This window comes from Vulpes vulpes, chromosome 16 (genome assembly GCF_048418805.1).
Source record: "Vulpes vulpes isolate BD-2025 chromosome 16, VulVul3, whole genome shotgun sequence".
Taxonomy (NCBI): Eukaryota; Metazoa; Chordata; class Mammalia; order Carnivora; family Canidae; genus Vulpes; species Vulpes vulpes.
In genome coordinates, this window is record NC_132795.1 from 15,715,716 (window position 1) to 15,737,896 (window position 22,181).

The 22,181-nt window shown below is 40.2% G+C and overlaps 1 protein-coding gene across 1 annotated transcript in view; it reads left to right on the plus strand.

Moving 5' to 3' along the window:
- Positions 1–6,964: 6,964 nt before the first annotated feature.
- The window catches only part of DYTN (dystrotelin), a 49,457-nt gene continuing 34,240 nt past the window's right edge, over positions 6,965–22,181 (plus strand). The window contains exons 1-5 of the mRNA XM_026002056.2: positions 6,965–6,983; positions 11,597–11,671; positions 14,712–14,913; positions 16,855–16,940; positions 17,448–17,548. Coding sequence (XP_025857841.2) covers positions 6,965–6,983; positions 11,597–11,671; positions 14,712–14,913; positions 16,855–16,940; positions 17,448–17,548 — 483 coding nt within the window. The remainder of the gene's footprint in view (positions 6,984–11,596; positions 11,672–14,711; positions 14,914–16,854; positions 16,941–17,447; positions 17,549–22,181) is intronic.

A 22,181-nucleotide genomic window follows, 5' to 3' on the forward strand; every position in this document is an offset into this window, starting at 1 on the left:
CAAACCAAATCCCCTGGAGTAATCCTTGACTTTCTCTCACATTCTACACTCAGTCTCTTAGAAAATTCTGTTGGCTCTATCTTCAAAATATTCTTCTAAATTTGCCAGAAGCCATTCTCCACCATTTCCACCCTGGTCTAAGCCACTACTATCTGTCTTCTGGATTAATGTAGAGTGTCCTGACTGGCCCCCTTTCTATCTTTGACCTCTTACAAACTATTCTCAGGATGGTAGCCAAAATGATGCTTTCTTTTAAAATATGAATCATATTGTACCTCCTCTGTGTTAAAAGCCCATCGAGGCTGTCCATTTACTTCAGAGTAAAAGCCAAAGTCCTTATAGTGGCTCAAAAGACCCTATGTAATCTGTTGCTACCCCTACCTTTGTGTCTCTCTTCTACAGCTCTCCCCCATTCTCATCCCATTCTGCTCTGGCCACCCTGACCTCTTGCCTGTATCTTACATCTGCCAGGCCCCCTTCCACCTGGGATCCTCTACTTGGAACATTCTTTCCCTATGTAGTATTTAACCAACACCTTCACTTCTTTCAAGCCTTTGCTCAAATTACTCTTTCTTAATGAAGACTGCATGCACCATGCTATTTAACACTGTAATCAGCCCTTCTTAGCAATCTCAAACCTATACTTTGTTTATTCCATAGCACTTATAGAGTCTAAAATTATATTGTTCATTCACATGCTATACTGTCCATATCCCAAACTAAAATGAAGGGATCTTGATCCCTTCCGATGTTTCCTAAGCACTTACAACAATGCCTGACACACATCTCTGATCAATGTTTTTGATCCCTCTCTTCTAAATTCTGATAATATTTATTATTAGTTTTTGAAGCATAGAAGAAAAGGAAAACCAGTGAGTCTCCAAGAAAGTGGGAAGGTTACTGCTGGGGTGACACTTCCTTGGTGGGATCCACCACCAGAGCCTATCCATCTTTATAGGATTAGGAATATAGTTTGCAGGCACCATTAGTGATCTTCACACAACCAAGACAACAAGACTAATGATGGAACAACAATGACAATTTATAAATCTTAGATTTAAAATAGCACTTCTGAGGATACCAGATGTCCACAGCCCTAACAGTGAATTCACTTCCTGTGCAAGCTAGATAAAGACAAAATTATCATGAGAAGGCTTAGAGTCAGAACAAGGAAAAGTATTTAGATGATTTGGAAATCTGATGGCCTCAGACTCTAATTTTCATCTCTGTAATAAAGTCATATACAATATAGACTGGTTGAGATGGGCAGGGCATTCTCTTCCTGCTTAATGCCGATCAGTCTCCCTGATTCATTTTTTCAACACATTTTTGAGTGCTTATGACAGGTCATGCTGTGTGGGAAGCAAGCACTGAGAATACAAAGCATAATTCTACTCCCTAATCCTGAGATGTAGGGGTTTCCTCATCACCAAGCAAGGCTCCAACACCATCTGGGTGTCCTCCAATTCAACTCAATTCTGACACTATCTACCCAGATATAAGATCAGATTTCATAGGTTAGGAGCTGGGTCCTACAAGACTGCTCTCCCCACCACCACCAATATCAATCAAAAGCCCAGATTGATTTTTGACCCATCAGTTTACAGATCAAAGGTCACAACAGCGCTCTCCTTGGTTTTAATTAATTTGCTAAAGGGGCTCACAGTATTCAGAGAAACATTTTATCTATTAGGTGGAAGAAGTGCATAAGGCAGGGTATGGGGAAAGGGCACAAAGCTTCCATACCCTCTATGGTGTACCACTCACCCCAAATCTGCACATGTTCGCCAACCCAGAAGCTCTCTGAACCCCACCATTTTGGGTTTTTACAGAAGTGTCATTGCATTGGAATGAATGATTAAATCACTGGCCATTGGTGATTGATTTGACCTGTAACTCCTCTCCCCTCCCTGGAAGTCAGGAACAGACTTTAAAGTTCCAATCTTCTAATCATGGGGTTGGTTAACCAGGTAACTAGCTCCCTTCCTTAGATGGGGCCAAAAGTTGCCTCGTTTGCATAACAAAAGATGTTAGCTCTCCCAACCCTTAGGTAATTCCAAGGGTTATCTGTTTATTTATTTGAGAGAGAGTGCAAGAAACATCGGGGTGCAGGTGTCCCTGCGGCGTTTCATTGCATCTGTATCTTTGGGGTAAATCCCCAACAGTGCAATTGCTGGGTCATAGGGCAGGTCTATTTTTAACTCTTTGTGGGAAATATCAGAAAGGGAGACAGAACATAAAGTCTCCTAACTCTGGGAAGCGAACTAGGGGTGGTGGAAGGGGAGTGGTGGGGGGGGTGGGGGTGAATGGGTGACGGGCACTAAGGGGGGCACTTGACGGGATGAGCACTGGGTGTTATTCTGTATGTTGGCAAATTGAACACCAATAAAAAAATAAATTTATTATAAAAAAAAAAAGAGAGAGAGTGCAAGCAGGGGGAGGAGTCGAGGTAGAAGGAGAGAAAAAAATCTCAAGCAGGCTCCACACTGAGTACAGAGCCCAATGAGGGCCTCAATCTCATGACCCTGAGATCATGACCTGAGCCAAAATCAAGAATCATTTAACCAACTGAGCCACCCAGGTGCCCCAGAAAATTCCAAAGGTTTTAAGAGCTGTGCCAGAAAGACAAAAACCAAACATCTATTACTCATTATAAATCACAATGTTACAGAAAGACAAGAGAAAAGAGGTCTTATTCTTGCCTTTGAGGAGCTTGCTTTCTAGTAAAGAAGAAAAATAATATAAAAAACCAAGATGACCACAGTTTGTGCTTATAGCTGTGGATAAAGTAGAGTGATGTATAGAAACTACTTCAGATAGGATGGTCATGGAAGACCTCAATGAAGCCTAAAGGATGACTTTGTACCTTTGATCAGTGTCTCCCATCCTACCTTCCACCTCCATCTCTGGTAAACACTATTCTACTCTTTGTTACTATGAGGTCAACTTTTTTTCTTCTTTAAAAAAAAAAAACCACCTATAAGAGAGATTATGTGATATTTGTCTCTGGGTCTGGCTTATTTCACTTAGCAAAATGTCCTCCAGATTAATCCATATCATTGCAAATGGCAGGATTTCCTTCTTTTTTAACGTTGGATAATACCTCATTGTATATACATACCACATATTCTTTACCCACTTATTCATCGACGAATACTTAAGTTATTTCCATATCTTGGCTACTGTGAATAATGCTACAATGAACATATGAATACAGAGATCTCTTTGAGATACTGATTTTGTTTTCTTCAGCTATATACCCAGAAGTACCATTGCTGGATCATGTGGTAGATCTATTTTTAACTTTTTTGAGGGATCTCTACATTGTTTTCCTTTTTTTTTTTTTAAAGATTTTATTTATTTATTCGTGAGAGACACACACACACACACAGAGGCAGACACCGGCAGAGGGAGAAGCAGGCTCCATGCAGGGAGCCCAGTGTGGGACTCGATTTCGGGACTCCAGGATCACACCCTGGGCCGAAGGCAGGCCCTCAACCACTGGGCCACCCGGGCTGCACTCCACATTGTTTTCCATAATGGCTGTACCAATTTACATTCCTGCCAATAGTGCACAAATGTTCCCTATTTTCTATTTTATCTTGAGTCAATTTTAGTAACTTAATTTTTCCTTGAGAATGTTCATACGTATGTAAATATGTATATAAAATTATTCTGTAAATTATATAAGGGGCTACCTACACATTTTAGAGTGCAATGTGTCAAGACTCTTCTTTCTCTCTTGGGAGTTGGAGTCTTCAAAAGTATATGTAAAGAGCTTTCAGATAGAGGGTGAACAGAACACTGGCTGCCTTTAAAAATAGCACTTGTACACAATAAGCAATGGTCACCCAGTTTCTGGTTGGTGTGGAGCCTGTTATGTCCAAGTCAGGGCACGCTGTGTAGAAAGTTTGAACCCTCTTCCTACCTGCTTCCTCAGGGCAGGGCTGCTCTGTTTCAGAAGGTAAAGAGTGTCAATTACAAATGATGATTTATGAAACTTACTGCCCTATCAGTAAAAAAATGCCCGCCAGTTGGTTACCTGTAATGTGGTAAAGTTGCAGTAGCTGGTTTTGATTTACAACCCAAAATATTCTATGGAAAAGAAAAGTCTTAATGTGGCTAAGTCTACCTGAGCTTGAACCAGGAGGTACAAAAGTAACTAAAGACTTTCCATTAACAGAAGTGAGTGAAACCAAAATCGTCCTGGGAGCTTTTATCCCAGCCTGTCTAAACAGCCAGACTGAGAGCTCAGACTATCAATCGCCCATTTGCTTAAATTTCTTCCCAACAAACCCTAGTTCATTTGTATGTACTTAAATATCGGTCTATCTAATTATGTCCTTTTGACTAGAACTTCAGACTTTCTTTTCTTTTTTTTTTTTTTTGATGTTAAAATTCTTGAGGCACATAATTAATCAACACCAGGGGGTTGCTCAGGTCTCCGCAAGGCAGCATTCATAAAACATCCCATCTCCTTCTATTGCCAAGATATAATGGAACATCAAATTGTAAATGTGATTTCAACTTTCAGTCTCCAGCACCCAAAAGACAAAGACTTCATGTGAGATAAACTTATTTTCTTTCCACATCTGTTCCCAGAAAATCAATATAATTTATATAGGAAAAGGCAAATGATGGACTGTTTTCTCCCCTCTTCTTGCTCCATTCTAACCCCATTACTAATCTATTTTTCATTCCTTAAAATGTCCTAAGTTTGTTTTTAAGAAACCAGTAGTGTGATACTAATGCTTTACATAAAGTATTGGTTTTATCATACTTTTGAAAACTGATTTTTATTATGAGACATTCCAGAGTGGATTAGTGACCATTTATCATAATTGTTTTAAGTGCTTTCATTTGGACCATAGATTCCCAGACATTCTGGCTCTCCAGGGCACAGAGAAGTAATATTCTCATATACCCATGCCTTGGGTTCTAACCCTTTTGAAAGACATTGAAATCTACTCCTTACTTCCCCAGCAGTCTGAAAATATTAGTGGTAAAGTTCTAATATGTTTGGTTCATGAAACATCATTTCTTAATTTATAAACCTTATTAGGATTCCAACAGGTTTTAATTGAATTTCTTAAAAAATAAAGACATTTTCAGATGATACTTAACACTGGAGGAAATGTGCACTTGTCCCAAATTATGACCATTTTGAACACTTGCCTTGTATTTGGTGCCTTTTAAAAATGTGTAGCGGTACCTCTGTGTTTATAACAGAATTAATCAGATGAATTAGATCCCATTTCTGGGTCACTCTTATCTAGGTTGGCTAGTAAGGTGGCCTTACCTGGGATATGGAGCCCTTCTTACCATATTCTAATCTCTATGTCAACCCCTGCTCTCCACACACCCAGAAGATGCTTTACCTGCCTCTCCTACACATGAAAGTAATACAGAAATAGCCTGCTGTAACAGAGATGTAGGAGTAGCTTTAAATTATTCAAGATCTTTATTACTAATGAATGCACTTTTGTAAGGCCTTAAAAAGGGTTGTAGCTTCAATGTCACTGCTTTGCATGAAATTGCTGGGCAGTCAAAATAAGACATCAACTCTCCATGGAAATGCCACATCTGGAAATCTGTTACTACTGAGCTCTTCCCTCTTCCAAAACTGCTGAGTAACCGATACAGACTGTTTGGCTAACCTGGTTCCCAATAAAGTAAGAAAGGTAAGGAGCTGGAGAGGAAGCGGATCACTTTCATCTCTAGCTGCATTGCTGATGGAACGGGAGGCTAGACCCTTCTGCACCTACCTAGGGGCTTTAGGAAGAGCTTGGGGGAGCAGTTCTATACCAAAAAGAGTTCTGATCTGATTGCTATAACTTTTCAAAATAAATCTTACCTGAATATATTTGGAACCTTCCTAGTTTGGGGCAAGTCTGGGATTATCACTACTGCCATCATATTTTTATGTAACTAGTGCAGTCAGTTTTTGTTTGTAATACTCTTTGTGCCATTGATTAATTAATACATTAGAAGAGGAGGAAAGTACTATTTAAATTTACTTATCATGCAACTTTTAAAAATAGCTCTCAACCACTTATATTTTAAAAAATAATTTTCTTAGAATCATATAAGGTTCTAAGAAACCCATTTACCCATTCTTTTTGGTCAGTTAAAAATGTGTGTGTGTGTGTGTGTGTGTGTGTGTGTGTAGTTTAACAATAGTTGCCAACATGAAACAACAGGTGGCTAATTGAATATTTTTTTAAAAGAAGAGAGAGAGATTATTTATTTATTTGAGAGAGAGAGAGAGAGCACAAGCAGAGGGACGGGCAGAGGGAGAGAGAGAAGCAGGATCCCACTGAGCTGGGAGCCCAATTTAGGGCTCAATCCAATCCCAGGATCCTAGGATCATGACCTGAGTGGAAGTCAGACACTTACTGACTGAGCCACCCAGGTGACCTTGACTATTCTTCTTAAAATAAAACATTAATTGAATTCTGTGTATACACACACACACACACACACACACATATATGTATGATAAGGTGTTCAAATGGATAGTGTCTGTCAGAAATTTAATATGAAGATTATTTAGCATAGTACTATTAGAAATTTAAGCATTGAGAGCTTCAAATTTTGTCCTTAAAAATTCAAGTAAATTTACATTTTCTTGAGGTGAGATTAAAATTATAATGCTCAACAGTTCCAAGTATTCACTGTATTAGTTTCAGGAGCAGTTCTCAATTGTTGAGATATAGCTCCAAATCTCCACTACGGTGGCCAGTATATTAAGCCTCTACCCTAACATTCCTTATTTGTATCTTCCCAAGAAATTATTCTGTGAACACCTTTTATTCATTGTTCCACAGGTGAAATGACTTTGCCTAGTTGTCTTTTTGTTCTTCCATCCTTACCCTTCTACTGCAAAAACCTTCTGCTTAAAATATTGATTTATTTCCAGTTACAGAGACCCTTTTACCATCTGCCATTCTAAGAAATTCCTGAAATGGACCCAGATAAACAAGGTAAGTATTATTTTCAAGTTTGTGAGCACAGTTTGTAAACAAAAAAATGAGGCACAGATGTTGTATTTTCAGACTTCTGAGTTGCAGAAGAGTAGACATTTGGTATCTGGAAGAAAAAGAAACTAGTGGGTGATTAAAGAGATTTTCTTTTTTTTCTAAGCAAAAATTCATAGTGTATGGAAGAGTATTTGGTCTATTGTCCCCAAGCACCAAAAGTAATTTAACAAAAGACTTGTTCTCAATATAATTAAATTACTGATCAAATATACAAAAAATGGCTTATCCTATTTTTATGTATTTTCATATTTTATTATTAAAACATCACTGTAGGGGATCCCTGGGTGGCTCAGCGGTTTAGCACCTGCCTTTGGCCCAGGGCGTCATCCTGGATTCCCGGGATCGAGTCCCATGTCGGGCTCCCTGCATGGAGCCTGCTTCTCCCTCTGCCTGGTCTCTGCCTCTCTCTCTCTCTCTCTCACTAATAAATAAATAAAATCTTTTAAAAAATCACTGTAGATATTTTAATGTCAGGGACAAGTTCACAGTGCTATGTGAAGCCAAAGTTGGGTGATTTGATAAATGAGTATGAAGACACTAATTCCCCTTTCTACCAATACCACTGAATGCCGAGATAAGCCTAGGATTGGCTTGACTTTTTTTTTTTTTTAAGATTTTATTTATTCGTTTGAGAGAGAAACACGAGCATGGGGAGGAAGAGGGAGAAGCAGGCTCCCCGCTGATCAGAGAACCCGATGCAAGCCTCGATCCCAGGACCCTGGATCACGACCTGAGCCAAAGACAGATTCTTAACTGACTGAACCGCACTGGCTTCTGACATTTTTATTACTGAATCTAGTTTCAGCCTTATTCTGCTACCTGAAATCTAGATTGCTAACTTCACTTGTTTTATATAAAATTATGTACTATCTCAAGTTATTTACCTAAAAGCAGCATTACAAATGATTCAGATCATCTTTGGGTTTCCGAAATTTAAGCCCTTATTGTACTAAGTGTCATACAAAGCAGTAGATAATCCATTCAAAGCCCAACTTTCCCTAAAACAACGTTTCCCAAGTTTTGTGAGCCTCAGAGTCACCTGGAGAGTTTGTTAAAATGCCAAGTTCCACCTCCAGAGTTTGTGACTCAGTAGGCCTGGGCTGGCGTCTGAGAAGATGCATTTCTTTTTTTTTTTTTTTTAATTCAACTAGCCAACATACATCATTAGTTTGAAATGTAGAGTTCAATAATTCATCAGTTGTGTATAATACCCAGGACTCATCACATCACATGCCCTCCTTAATGCCCAACACTGAATTACCCCATCCCCCTACCCACCTCCCCTCTAGCAACCCTCGGTTTTTTCCTGTAGTTAAGAATGTCTCCTGGGTTTTCTCCCTCTCTGACGACTTCCCATTCAGCTTTCCCTCCCTTCCCCTATACTCCTCTGCACTGTTTCTTATATTCCACATATGGTTGAAATCATATGATAATTGCCTTTCTCTGATTGACTTACTTCACTCAGCATAATATCTGAGAACATGCATTTCTAACAAGTTACCAGGTGATACTGATGCCACTCACCTGGAGCCACACTTTGAGGACCACTGACCAAAAATATCTATTTCTGGATCATCCCACTAGAGATGATGGACAGTCAAAACACAGTTTATTACATTCTTAGAATCTATAGAAAGTGACATATATTGATCTGGCTAAGCAAAAATAAGAATCCTTTAAACCAAAACATGTTTTGCAGTCAAATTGGCTCCATGAACAAGACCATATGTAGCTTGTATTATTATTTCTTTAAGTATCTAAAACTATTTTCTTCATAGCTTTGGGCCTCATACATCACGCAGTTCCTTCCTTTCTTGAGTTTTCTCCCACCAGCAGGAGAGGGGGAGAAAAAAGCCTTTAGGAAGCATAGCTGGTAGTGAATCACCTGGGATACTCATTCATTTTCCACGTTGTACTCTATCACAGCTTGCCATGTTATGCTGCATAACTTCATCAGATGACACTGCAAAACATAATTTGACAGGAGTGCAATGGGCCAGATGGTGGAGCAGCTACAGAATCTTTCTTCCACCAACGGCAGCATCTGGGAACCTGCAGAGCTCCTAGTTTGCTGATTCTCTGCATTCATTTGGTGCATCTGAGAGGAACCAGGGCACAAAAACTGGCCAATTTCCAGAAGGAAAGAAAATGTTGGGCATTATATTTTTGTAAACTATTTCCACACCATAATGACTACTCTCAATTTGTTTTCCTGATATAGGGCAGAGGTGTTTCTGTCTTCTTCATACTCTTAACACTGGACTCAGCTAAAAACTGAAAAGCATTTTCAAAACATTGGGAAATGTTAAATAACAAAAGATTTAGGGCAAAATGTACCTTCTTTGATATGGTTGCACCTGTTCAAAAAAGGGGGGGGGGGGAAGGATGTGGAGGGTTCTTAAAAGCACTTGTTTGATGACATTATAGGCACATTCACCTGAAGTAAGTGTCTTCCATTCATGGTCATATATCCATCGCTGAATTAGTGTATGTTCCAGGAGAAGCTTTAGGTGTGCTCTAACTTTCCAAAGGTGGGTCTGAGCTGGTTTAGCACCATATACCCCTCAGCAGTTTAGCATAGTGCCTGGCACTCAATATCCATATGTGTAACAGCTAGGACTTTCCCCCCACTACACTCCAGGGCAAGAAATATTATTTTCTAAGCCAAAACCAAGTCATTGTAGTTTGATATGAAATATAAACTCAGTTAAGTTTGGGGAGGAGCCATCCCTTAAAGACAGATAAAAAACCTTAAGGTTCTTATGTTGAACATCTGACCTGAAGTATTCAGAACCTCCTGTCCAGTCATCAGCCTCTGTCCCCCTTCAAGTAAAAGGGAGCCATAGCTAGAGCAACACTGAAATCAAGATTGGTTCTAAGGCAAGGGAGAGTCCAGAATGTGTGTATGGATCAAGGAGTTGGAGCTAGAAGAGAGGATGAGATTGAGAGTTCAGAAAGTGGGGGATCCCACTGGTATGTGACGTAACAAAATCCCTCTCCACGGAAACCTGTTCCTCTGGCCACCCAGCACCCCTTCAGCTTTCTTCTGGTGGACCAGCACACCTGTTCTGCTTTGGAAGAACAACTCACCTTTGATCTTGGTCTGTGAAATTTTATTAGTATTGATTCAAACTCTCCCAATTCCATGAGTGGCTTTAATTCTCTGATGGGCCTTTCATATGAACACCTGGGTGGGCTGACATCAGGGTGGCCCCTTAAACACAAAGAAGCTGTTAAATCTTCCAAAGGAGTAAAAAGAGTTTAGACCTTGGAACACACACAGGAATGGACATGGAAAAACTGCCTTTTCATCCTTCAAATTTTCCCACTTCTGCAAAAATAAAAAAGAAATCAATGTCACCATAAATTATCCTGCCACATACACTTGAATCGATGAAATCCACTGAGCAGCCTCTTGTTTTGTTTTGCTTTGTGGTCTATCTACTTGGCAGCAGCTAAAGGGCTCCCTGTGTTTCTAGTCACAAACACGTCTCCAGCACACGTACATATTTATCTGATGAAGAAAGTGAAGATCAAAAAGGAAACTAATTTCCCCCAAAAGAAAAAAGAACTAATCATGGCTGCAGAGCTTTCTCTTCTCCACCGCACTGTGAAATGGGCTGAGTGCCTCGTAAGGGCTCAGAAATGTTAGACCTTGTTGTAGTGATGGTGGTGGTGGTAACTCTCAAAAGAAGGTATATAAATAATTCTTTTCTGATTAGAGAAATAACATATGCTCATTATAAACAAATTGAGGTGATATCAACAGGTAAAATGAAAATAACTATACTAAGAATTCAAACAACCAGAGACACCCTCTATTAACAATTTGACAAATGCCCCTAGAAATTAAGCTCCACATGGCAGAAATGTATATCTGTTTTGTTAACTGCTATATTTCAAGGGCCTGGAATCATGCTGGGGCCATTTGGTAAGAGTTCAATAAATATTTGCTGAAGGAATGAATGGATGGAGAGCTTTTGCGTCATTTTCATGTATACATGTGTGTACATCTGACTAGAATATATTAACAAAGTTGAGTTTATATTCTACACGGGGGTTTTTATCCTACTTACTTCATAAGGCTATTTCCTTTTTAAAAAATATTTTATTTTATTTATTTATTTGAGAGAGAGAGAGAGAAAGAGCATGCACATTGCAGAGGTGGCGGAGGGCTGGTAGTGTAGGGCAGAGGGAAAGAGAGAAGCAAACTCCTCACTGGGGAGGGAGCCCCAGAACAGGGCCGATCACAGTACCCTGAGATCATGACCTGAGCCGAAAGCAGAGACTTAACTGACTGAGTGACCCAGGTGCCCCAAGACTGTTCAAAAGCTTAGTAGACTCAGAGGATGTCCTGTAGGGTCATTTGCAGCTTAGGACAGTGTAATCCATTATTTTTGGTTCCCAGGTAGGAAAGAGAGCTCTACACTTTGATTTCCTCGCGTACAGAATGACACAGGGCTAGATCATGTAGGTCTCTAGGATTTCCTTCTCTGATATGGGATTTATCTAATGAGATGGTCCTTTATCCATAATGTTTCATGTTTTCTTTACAGATGCTCTTCACAGTATTGAGAATTCCATTTACAGAACAGCCTTCAAATTATGTTCAGTGCAAACTCTGTGCCAACGTAAGTACAGAATCTCTTTTAAAACTTGAAGTAATCTGATCTTGATGTGTGATGTAAAATTCGCAGAGAAAACAGAAACTCCCCAATGCAAGTGACTGCTGGATCCAGAAGGTTGGATCTAAGTGTTTACCTCATTAACAGAGCAGATGGGGTTGGGGTGGGGGGTGGTACATCCTGTATGTGCCATCCACCTGTAGCTTTGCTGCCCAGAGAGAGAAAATAATCTGTGAATGAGCATTTAATTTTTTAAAAAGATTTTTATTTATTCATGAGAGACATAGAGAGAGAGAGAGAGGCAGAGACACAGGAAGAGGAAGAAGCAGGCTCCACACAGGGAGCCCGACATGGGACTCAATCTGGGGTCTCCAGGATCACACCCTGGGCTGATGGCAGCGCTAAACCCCTGAGCCACCCAGACTGCCCCTACATTTTTTTTTAACTTTTCCTACTTGGTTTCTGGATATTTTTTTGTGTGTTTGTTTCCTTTTCAGTATACCAACATCAATGCAAAATAAAATTATAAAATAAGTTAGTTTAGAATCTACACTTGTAGACTTAACCATGAAAGTCTAAAATCTCTTCTACTACATAAGATTTGCATTTTGAAATTGAACCCCTCTCTCTGAATATGCAAAAGTACGTTCAGATGAATAGTCCTTAGGCCACAAATCTCAAAACTATCTCAATAATTCTTTGAGAACTGCTTTTTTTTTTTTTTGCATTAAATTTATATCTGGTTGAATGCTATGATTTTCTTTTCCTATACTGGTATGATGGGCAAAAGAAGATAAAATTTGGTAGAAAGTGTTTATTTAGTGAAAAAATTCTCCAAAATGAAATAAAACGAGTCCTATGTATGAAAAACAACTGGGGGCACCTGGGTGGCTCAGTGGTTGAGCCTCTGCCTTTGGCTCAGGGCACGTTCCTAGAGTCCCGGGATTGAGTCCTACATCGGGCTCCCTGCATGGAGCCTGCTTCTCCTCCCTCTGCCTGTGTCTCTGCCTTTTTCTCTGTGTCTCTCATGAATAAATAAAATCTTTAATCTAAACAAAACAAAAACAACAGGGTTTCAACCTATCTAAAGTTATTGATTTCTAATAAGTTCTGTATTGCATTAAGAAAAGCACTTCACGTGAAGTGGTTTATGACATTTATCAGATCCAACTTTAAAGAAGTTGTGTTTTCCAAGGACATTTCTCCTGAAGTTTGGAATTTTGTTCATAGTTTGCCTTCTGCCTCATAGGCTATATAGACGGTGGTTTTCAAATTGTGCTTCACAAAGTGCCTAGGAGGGGGAGTAGGGCAGGAAAAGAAGTTGAGGCAAGTGAGGGAAACCCAAAAGACCATCTCTTCAACAAATGTGACTCGTTTTCTCTATTTTCCCTATTGCAGTCTGTAAAAGGGTCCTATGTCTTCATAGGACATAGGGATCCTCAGCTTTAAAGAAAGGGTGGGGGGTTGTAGTTTGCAAGGCAGACAAACTCACTTCTAGCTATTATTTAGTATTCCAGGGATCAACATAAGGCAAAACATACTCACCAAGAATTTATCCTCAACTATGCCATTTTCCGGGGGGAATTTCTCCCATTAAAGAAAGTTAGCAGCAAACGTTCGTGGATGCCTCCATCGTTAATGCCTGGCTGTGGACCAACAGTCAATTTTCAGGATCTACCTTTTTGAATATTACCCCTAGAATTAGAAACTGATACTCATGGGGAATATTAACAATACACAAACCTGGTAGTTCAAAGGTCTACCTAGAAAAGATATCCAAACAATAATCTGAAAACGAAAAAGTCCCCAAACCCTAGATAAAGCACAGCGTGAGCTCCAGACAGCAGGGTCTCCGAGCACCACATAAATCTTGAGATGCACGCACACCACCGTTATCTGTTGTGCTGTAACACAGCCCTCGCAGCAGAAGACAAGAACGCCCTGTGTACAGCACGCCGGCCAACGTGATGAGTTCTGCGATTGAATAACGATAAAACAGTTTGCAGGCCCCACCACCTGCAGCCAGGTTTTTATTAAAGTCACATCCTAAAACCTACTCCTCACGGCTGTAGACTCGCCCCTTGAAAGCAGGATCAGAGAACAAATAAAAAATTTTATTATACTTGCTAGATTTCTTATCTGTGAGGCTGATTTACGAAGTAGAGGAAAGCGCAGGGTTTTATCATTCCACAGACTGAAGCATTTTCAATGCCAGCAGCGCTGGGTGCCACTGACATCCTCATCTCTCAGACGGTACAAGTGGGTGTTTATTAATTTTGTCTGTTATCCTCTGTCTGCAAGAAACCATAGGGTTAGCTCTATTTCATTCTTCCTTGTATTCATTGCCCTGTAAAAATTTTAGGAGGTGGTAAAAACAAACAAACAAGAAATAAACCATTATTTTTTGTAAGCAACTTTGGCTTTATTAAGTGCCTTCCCTAGATAATAATATCGATGGAACCAAGATCAACAAGAAGAAATATCGTTGAGGCAAGGACAGGACCTGAAGAGTCTGATAATTCAGCAACTGCTCTTTATATAAAAAACACTGGGCTTTTTAACTTAGGCAATTGCATCGTAACACAATATTCCTTCTGAAGCAAGGCTGTGGACAGGGAAAACTATATTTGAGCACGAAAGGTAAAGTTACTCAATTGACTTAATAAAGAATATAAAAAAATGTTTTCACCACTTCTCAGCACAGTGCCTTAACTTTCCTGGAAGGCTATTTTTCAATATTCTCACTTTTTTCCCCTTTCAATTTCATTCAATAAGGCAACATCCTAGAGGTTCCCCCGGGAATAATGTTATAACTAGGCTTTACTAACAGATGTGCTTTTCCAAAATCAAATCTGCTATCAGATTGATAAGGTCTGAATTCTACACATCCCAATGGTGGTCATATCCAACTCCCTCTAAAGAAAACAGCTGCCATTAAAAAAAAGTCTCAATTAAACACTAGATGACATTTGCTTTATTTGAAGTCTTTCTTTGAAGCCTTTGCTCCCATTGGAAAACTAGACAATTTCTTGTTTGCTTCCCACAGTGGACTTGATGGACAGCTCTCTGATTCAGCACGTCCTCCTACGTCACAACTTCTGGGATGTGAGAGAGAGGCCCCTCCCTGTGCAGCAGCTCTTACCGGCTCTTCAGGAGCTGTTTCAGAGAGTCGGGGTGGAAAAACCAGGACAGGTGCATCCCAGAGCTTCAGAACTCACTCTGAGCCTTCTCACAACGATGTATGACAGGTGAGGGTGTGAAGGTCATGCTGTGACCTCAAGGACAGTGCTTGGTCACCATTGGTCATTGGCCACCATCTAAGGTCTACTTGAGGTTTGATACATAAGAAGGATTCTCTGTTTTCCACAAATGTATTATTCATTCAGGATGAGGATGAAGAAGTACATGTTTATCAGCTTCACTAATATAAATGACCAGTGGATAGCAAAAAGGGAAAAACAAATCCTCATTACTTTTGTCTTGTGCAAACTCATTTCCACCCTGGACACACACACACACCCCTTGCTAGGGTGTGCATACAGAAAAACTACACTTTTCTCTTGTGTCCTCAGTTAGCTTATTTCTTTGCTCATTTCTTTGTAACCAATTATCAGTTTTTGTTTTGTTCCTCAGTGCAAGTTCCTCAGTTTTGATGAACCTATGTGTGAGTGGCTAACCTATTGTCTTAATCTGTTTGGGCTGCTACAACAAAAATACTGTAGAGAGGGTGGCTCAAACAACAAACATTTATTTCTCACAGTTCTGGTGACTGGGAAGTCCAAGGTCAAGGGGCCTCCCATTTCGGTGTTTGCTGAGCACCAGCTTCTTGACTTGCAGAGGACGATCTTCTCCTCGTTGTGTCTTCATGTGGTGGAAGGGGTGAGGGAGTTCTCGGAGTTCTCTCCTGTAAGAGCACTAACGCAGTTCACGAGGGCGCCATCTCATGACCTAATCATCCCCCAAATTTAATCACCTTGTTGGTGAGAATTTCGACATAGTCGTTTCAGGAGGATCCAAGCATTCGGTCCACTGCACCCGTAAGCCAATTTAGACCACGTCAGAAGTTTGGTTATGCATGCCATGGAGTAAATGATGTGTGCGTGTCTGCGTGTTTCCCTGGCTCTGGGGTCTACCATTCTTTTATCCCTCTTCATTCTGTTTACCTAATGCGGCTTTGACTCAGTAGGCTTCATCTTTTAGAATGGAGTTTTTTAAAAACCGTAGTAAATACATTTGAAAAGTGCAGGAAAGAGTAAAGAAGAAGAAATGTCACCCCAAATCCTGACTTTCAGAGGCAAGCACAGTTTAGCCATCTGGCAAATTTCTACAGTGTTTCCTTTTCTAGTTTATTATTTTTTTTATTGCACAAATAATATGTAAATATATTCTCAAGTTTTTTTTTCATTATTTCAGACTCCTTAAGCATCACACTTTTGAAGGGGCACCTGAGGGGCTCAGTCGGTTAAGGTTGATTTCAGCTCAGGTCAGGATCTCAAGGTCATGAGGTTGAGTCCCATGTTAGGCTCCACACTGGGCGTGTAGCCTGTAATAAGATTCTCTTCCTGTCCCCCAGCACCTCCCCCCCACAGAAAACATTTTTTTTTTGCAAAAATACCCCCCTATAATATTAAGCTTTTGACTATCATTTCTAATATCAATGCCTGCCTCTAACAATCCTCTTGCCTTTGACACATTGTTTTGCGGGTTTGGATCTACCCAGCCAGTGAGCAAAGGATGATTAGGCTCTAAGTAAGGGCCTGTGACCTGGTGGATCTTTTATACAGATGTTTGCTCTTTTTGCCTTCCTTTTGTGCTTGTATCTTTCTTTGGTTTCCAGGTGTGTGCATCCTCAGGAAGTGACACTGCTTGCTCCAGGAAGGCAAGATGCGTCTCTCTTTCCCTAGGGCCCAGTGCAGTGCTTAACACAGAGGAGGCCCCCAGTAAATATTTGTTGGGCACATGAATGAATGAATGATGAAATATTTTAATTCAACTTGTCATCTGTCTAAATCTAGTTATAGGAAAGCAGGCCATGGAAAAACGTGAACTTGACAAACAATAATAATAAAGAAAAGTGTGACCTTGGAAAATGATGTCAGAAGTATTCACTAGCATAGTTTTTATAAAGCACTTCACCCAGAATCACCCTGCCTTTCCCATTCTTGTCTCTGTGTTTTGTGGCCGTGTAGCACAGGAACGGGTTTGCTCAAGCTTGCGCCTGCAGCTGCTGCCCTGATTGCTCTGTCCGGGGACAGCCCTCTTACAAAATACAGAGGTAACACGCGGAGCAGTTTGAGTGTATCAAGTGCAGTGACCTCCAAATCTCCAATGCACTATCTTCTTCACTCATTCTTATTCCCCTGCCACATGGCTCTTGTTTGATATGTACTCAGCATGACGGAAGTTTTCAAAACGTGGATCTCTGCTTTCGAATTATTCATAACTTGGTCACCCTTGCTCTTTATTTGTGTGGGAATTATTCAGACACACAAGTAGTTATTATTCCTTTAAAGACTGGGACTCTCCTCACAATGCCATTTACCAACCTCGTGGTCTTCCTCACTGATGTGCTGAATTATCAAGAGGTTGAAATGTGAATTGGTTTTCATTAGTTATCAAATCACCTCATTTGGGAAGCCTACATACTAGCAAGAAATGTAACTTTCTCTTCCTTTTCCCTTCATACCTACAAATAAACTGTTTAGAATTCAAGGCACAGATTCTTCCAAGACATATTGCACGTATTCAGTTTAAAGATTTCTTTTCTGCTTTGTATGTCTAGCTCTTTTTCAGCTCTATGCGGAAAATAACAGGGGAGGTTATGATTCTGGGGCACGCATGACTCGAAGCACTTTGAGGAACCTACTAACAGATCTACAGCAGGTAAATCTCTAATACTCAAGAATTTTTAATTTGTTCCATTATATTAGCCACCGTTGTTATTAAAGAATCTGATTTTTAGAGTGTCAGTTCTCCCTTAATACAGTTCTCCATGTCATTCCTCCCCCTCTCTAGCCACTTGCTGTTACTGGAGCATAGGTCTGAGCTCTTACAATCACTTCCTATATCAAGCTTCTCCTCCCTCCAACTTTGCCCCCATGCTGTAGTCAGTAACTTTTCCAAAATGTAAATGTCAGCCTCATGCCCAAAATTCATCATTGGCCATGCATGTCTATAGAACAAAATCTAAATTCCTTAGCAACATATGAAAGCTTTCATGATATGACCCAATCCTTATCTTTTCAAAAAGATGTAAAATCATAATTTTTACAGGAATATAAGATGAACATGAGTCCAAATGTGTATTTAATTTATTAATTGAAAGAGGGTATCAGTAAGGTGTTACAACTAGTTGAAAGAAATAACCAGGGACGCCTGGGTGGCTCAGCAATTGAGCGCATGCCTTTGGCTCAGGGAGTGATCCTGGAGACCCCGGGGATCCAGTCCCACATCAGGCTTCCTGCGTGTAGCCTGCTTCTCTCTCTGCCTATGTCTCTGCCTCTCTCTCTCTCTCTCTCTCTCTCTCTCTCTGTGTGTCTCTCATGAATAAATAAATAAAATCTCAAAAAAAAAAAGAAACAACCAAAGAATGAGCAAACTGTTAGATAAGGAATATTAAAATGAACTTGCAAGGTGGATGAAAGACTGACTTTTGGGGAAAATTGGTGGTGGGTCCTCAAACAGGCTGAAATTTATTTGCATGTCTACAGAAGAGAATTATTTACATTTCAATCCATTTTCTACAAGTTAATTTTAATTATCTTGCAGAATTGTAAAATAGCTTAGTCAAAGGCAATGATGTATATCTCTATGTGGTCAGGTATCACCATTGAAAGGATCTCTAGTGGTTTCTTTTGCTTATTCCATAGTGTTTAATTTTTCCTTGCATTTTTTATGCCAATTTCACTCCTATATATCAAAATCTTTACTCTGACCAACATGTGCCAAGTTCTCCGCAGCTGACCTACAGTTCCATCTATCAGCAGCACCACTGCCAATAACCTGGCAAATACTGTCCATCTTTCAAGTCATTCAGATTATTAGTCACCTTGTCACCAAGAGCTCTTTAAATCCCTATGCATAGCTTTGTTAGAGCACTTGTTGAATTTTGTTACCATTATTATCAGATATATGCCTTCAACACTAGACTACTTCTCAAGGGGAAAGACTATTGTACTCATGTTTATGTCTCCAAGGGCTTAAAAAGTGTGTAGTAAGACCTTCGGCCAAACCTTAATGAACGAATAAATTAAGTGCAGTGCTGAAGACTCAAATAGTTAAGATTTCCATCATTTCCTATGCTTTAAGAATGTACAAATTTAATATTGTTTTTATACTTGAATTTAGCCTCCTTAAAGTAAATACATTACTTAAATGTTACAATGACATTAAACAATGTATCTGAGCAAGAACTACATATGGGTGAAGCACACTCCAGTTTGTCTTATGTAGAAGGCGTTGCTGTCCCAGTATACCTTTACCCCTGCTTCAAAGATGTCTCTGCTGTTCTTCTTTTTTTTTTTAGATTTTTTTTTTTAATTTGTGAGAGACACAGAGAGAGAGAGAGAGAGAGAGGCAGAGACACAGGCAGAGGGAGAAGCAGGCTCCATGCGGGGAGCCCAATGTGGGACTTGATCCTGGGTCTCCAGGATCACGCTTGGGGCCAAAGGCGGTGTTAAACCACTGAGCCACCCAGGCTGCCCTCTGCTCTTCTTCAGAGTAAAATCCCCACACTAGATTTTCTGTGCTGTGAAGCTATAACTTTCTGTCATTTTTCTCCTGGGTCTAGGCTATAAGGAGGAAAAGAATAATCTTTTCTTCTGTTCATTGTAAGGTTCTCTGGCTGGGACCCTGTCAATTAGACTGACATAAGACAGATTAACAAGAGGAGAACAAACAGAAATTAATTAACATGTAGATGGCACATACCCATCTGAGCACCCAATGATGAGTAACTCAAAGGGCTGACTAAAACTCAGGCTTAAATACAATCTAAACTAAAGAAAGGGAAAGGGGTTCTGGACTTCCGGATGGGGAAGGAAAGTGATGAGAAGAAGGTGACCAGGAAAACTATGGTGAACAAGGGTTGTTTGGTAAAGGTTGTTGTGAGGATTTAAGTTGGTACCTTCTCCATTAATAAGAGTTGTTAGGAGTCCTCCTCTTCCTGGTAGGGAGAGAGAGATACCTTTGGAAAATGTAAATTTCCCTCATAAGTGTACATTTTCTTGACAAAAGGAAAACTTGTATCCTACTTTTTGAGATTTTCCCGCATCTGCTGGTTTTCATTAGCTGTTAGCTTAAAATAATCCATATGCCAAAGAGGCACATTTGGGCGTGCCATATTCTGGTACTCTTCAGGACCAAGAATTCTGAGCTGAAGAGAGTCATGAAGGGGTGGGTAAAGAGGAAGATTATCAGAACTCTAGGACACAGAGTATAGTTTAGAAAAACCTATCCAGGGGCACCTGGGTAACTCAGTCTAAGCATCTGACTCTTGATTTCAGCTCAGATCATGATCTCAGGGTCATGAAATTGAACCCCAAGTCAGGTTCCACACTCGGCAGAGAGTCTGCTTGAGATTCTTACTCTCTCCTTTTCCCTCTGTCCCGTTCCCCTGCACTTGGTCTCTCTTTCTCTCTCTCTCCAAAATAAATAAATAAATACGTCTTTAAAAGAGAGAGAGAGAAAGAAAAACCTGTTCAAAATTACCTGTGATTTGATTTGATCTTAATATTTTATGTTCTTATTGATCATAATAATTAATATTTATTCTAGAAATCCCAAATAACATTCAATATGTTCATATTTTTTAAATGGAGTGATGATTTTTTAAAAATTTGGAAAGGTAAACACCAGGTATAGTTACCTCAGAGCTGTTCTGGTGGTGGTGGCAGCAAATAAATCCCGTTGCCAGCTTTCTGCTGACTCTCAGGCATATCTGCCATAGCAGAGATACTACCCCAACATTCCTCACATCTTAAGACTCAAACTGGTGGAGAGCCAGAGAGAGTGGAAAAGTTTGTCCACCCATTTATGCAGTCAGACTTATAAGACTGGAGGGCTTAGGTGAATATTATGAAAATGGGTAGTCTGGGGGGCATGTTCCTTCTCCTTGTGCTTACTAACTACTGTAGCCCCAGACTATCACCCCATCCAACAAGCCCTACAAATCTGCCCTTGTTCCAGGCTCAACTGAGGTCAGTGGGCTTCTGAAATGGCAGCTCTAGAAATGCTCTGTCACCCACCCATGCATTAGTACACTCCTGAGGAAATTCTTAGGATGGTGGAAATTTGCATAGCAAATTATCAACCCATTGACTTCCATTAAGAACTCAGAGATGGATTCCCATAGAAAATTCCAGGCCCCACTGTGTGATTCAAACCACTCCCCAGAGAATCCAAATTATCACTTCAAGTGGCTTTCTTGCCTGTGCTGGCATGCCATCTAGCCACACGCAATCTTCCAGAGCACACCTGCAAGAAATTAGTCAAATGGGCAATTAATCCACAAAATCTTCGTGCACATACTAAAAGCCAAAATGGAGGTTAAAGCCCACTACAGAAGAGTTTTCTTACCAGTAATATCAGAATTGCAGAGTTAGCAAGTCAACCCCCCCTGATCCCCTTCCCTTATTTTACATGAGGTTAATCCCCTTTCCAAGGGCTCAAGAACACCCTCTAACTAAGTATTCAGTTAGTTCATCAGCACTCGCAGGCCAAAGTATGGGTAATGAATTAGTTCTTCAGACGAAGGACAAATGACGTAGGGAGTAGTTACTTATGTTCAGCTGGTGACGAGGTTATTATCAATTTAAAGCACAGCCGTCTTGTCACTATTACGCAAATGTTTGTTGACTCCTGCCTGGCTAATTGTCAGCAAAGTGGTTCTAAGTGCCACTTTCCTGATTAGAAGAATGTTTATTCGAGTTGATGGACTCAGCAGGGGGGGTCTTCGAAATTACTTTTGAGCTTGCAGGCAATGCCTCCTGACAGCCTGTGCTGTACAAGACATCAGACGTGAAATTAGGACTCGTGACCACATGGGCATAAATGGAGGTGACAGGTACACGTATCTGTGCATCTAGATAATGTCAGAGCCAAGTTCCTGGCCATCTTGGCAGTCACAAGGGGATCTTAGTCCCTGAGTGAAACTCCTTTGGTGACAGTGATTGAAAGGTGGAAACCATCGCGTGAGCCATCACAATACTTACGACATGCGTCAAAAGGACAAAGCTTTGTGAGCCCCCCTCAACAGAGTAAGCAGTCTTGAAGTGAGATCTCAATTATGCAGCTAAATTACTTTTTATTTTTGCCCAGAGCAAAATGTTAAATCTCAAGCACCCCTTGTTTTAAACAGGGGTAATGATGACAGCTCAGAAATTGGTGTTTGTTAAAATGAGATGATATGAAAGTGTTCAGAAAGGTTTTTCCTAAAAGTGCTCTTAACACAAGCATAATATTATTGTTATATGTAGTTCACAAGTGAGGGCAAAGCAAGGTGAAAATAATATTGCTG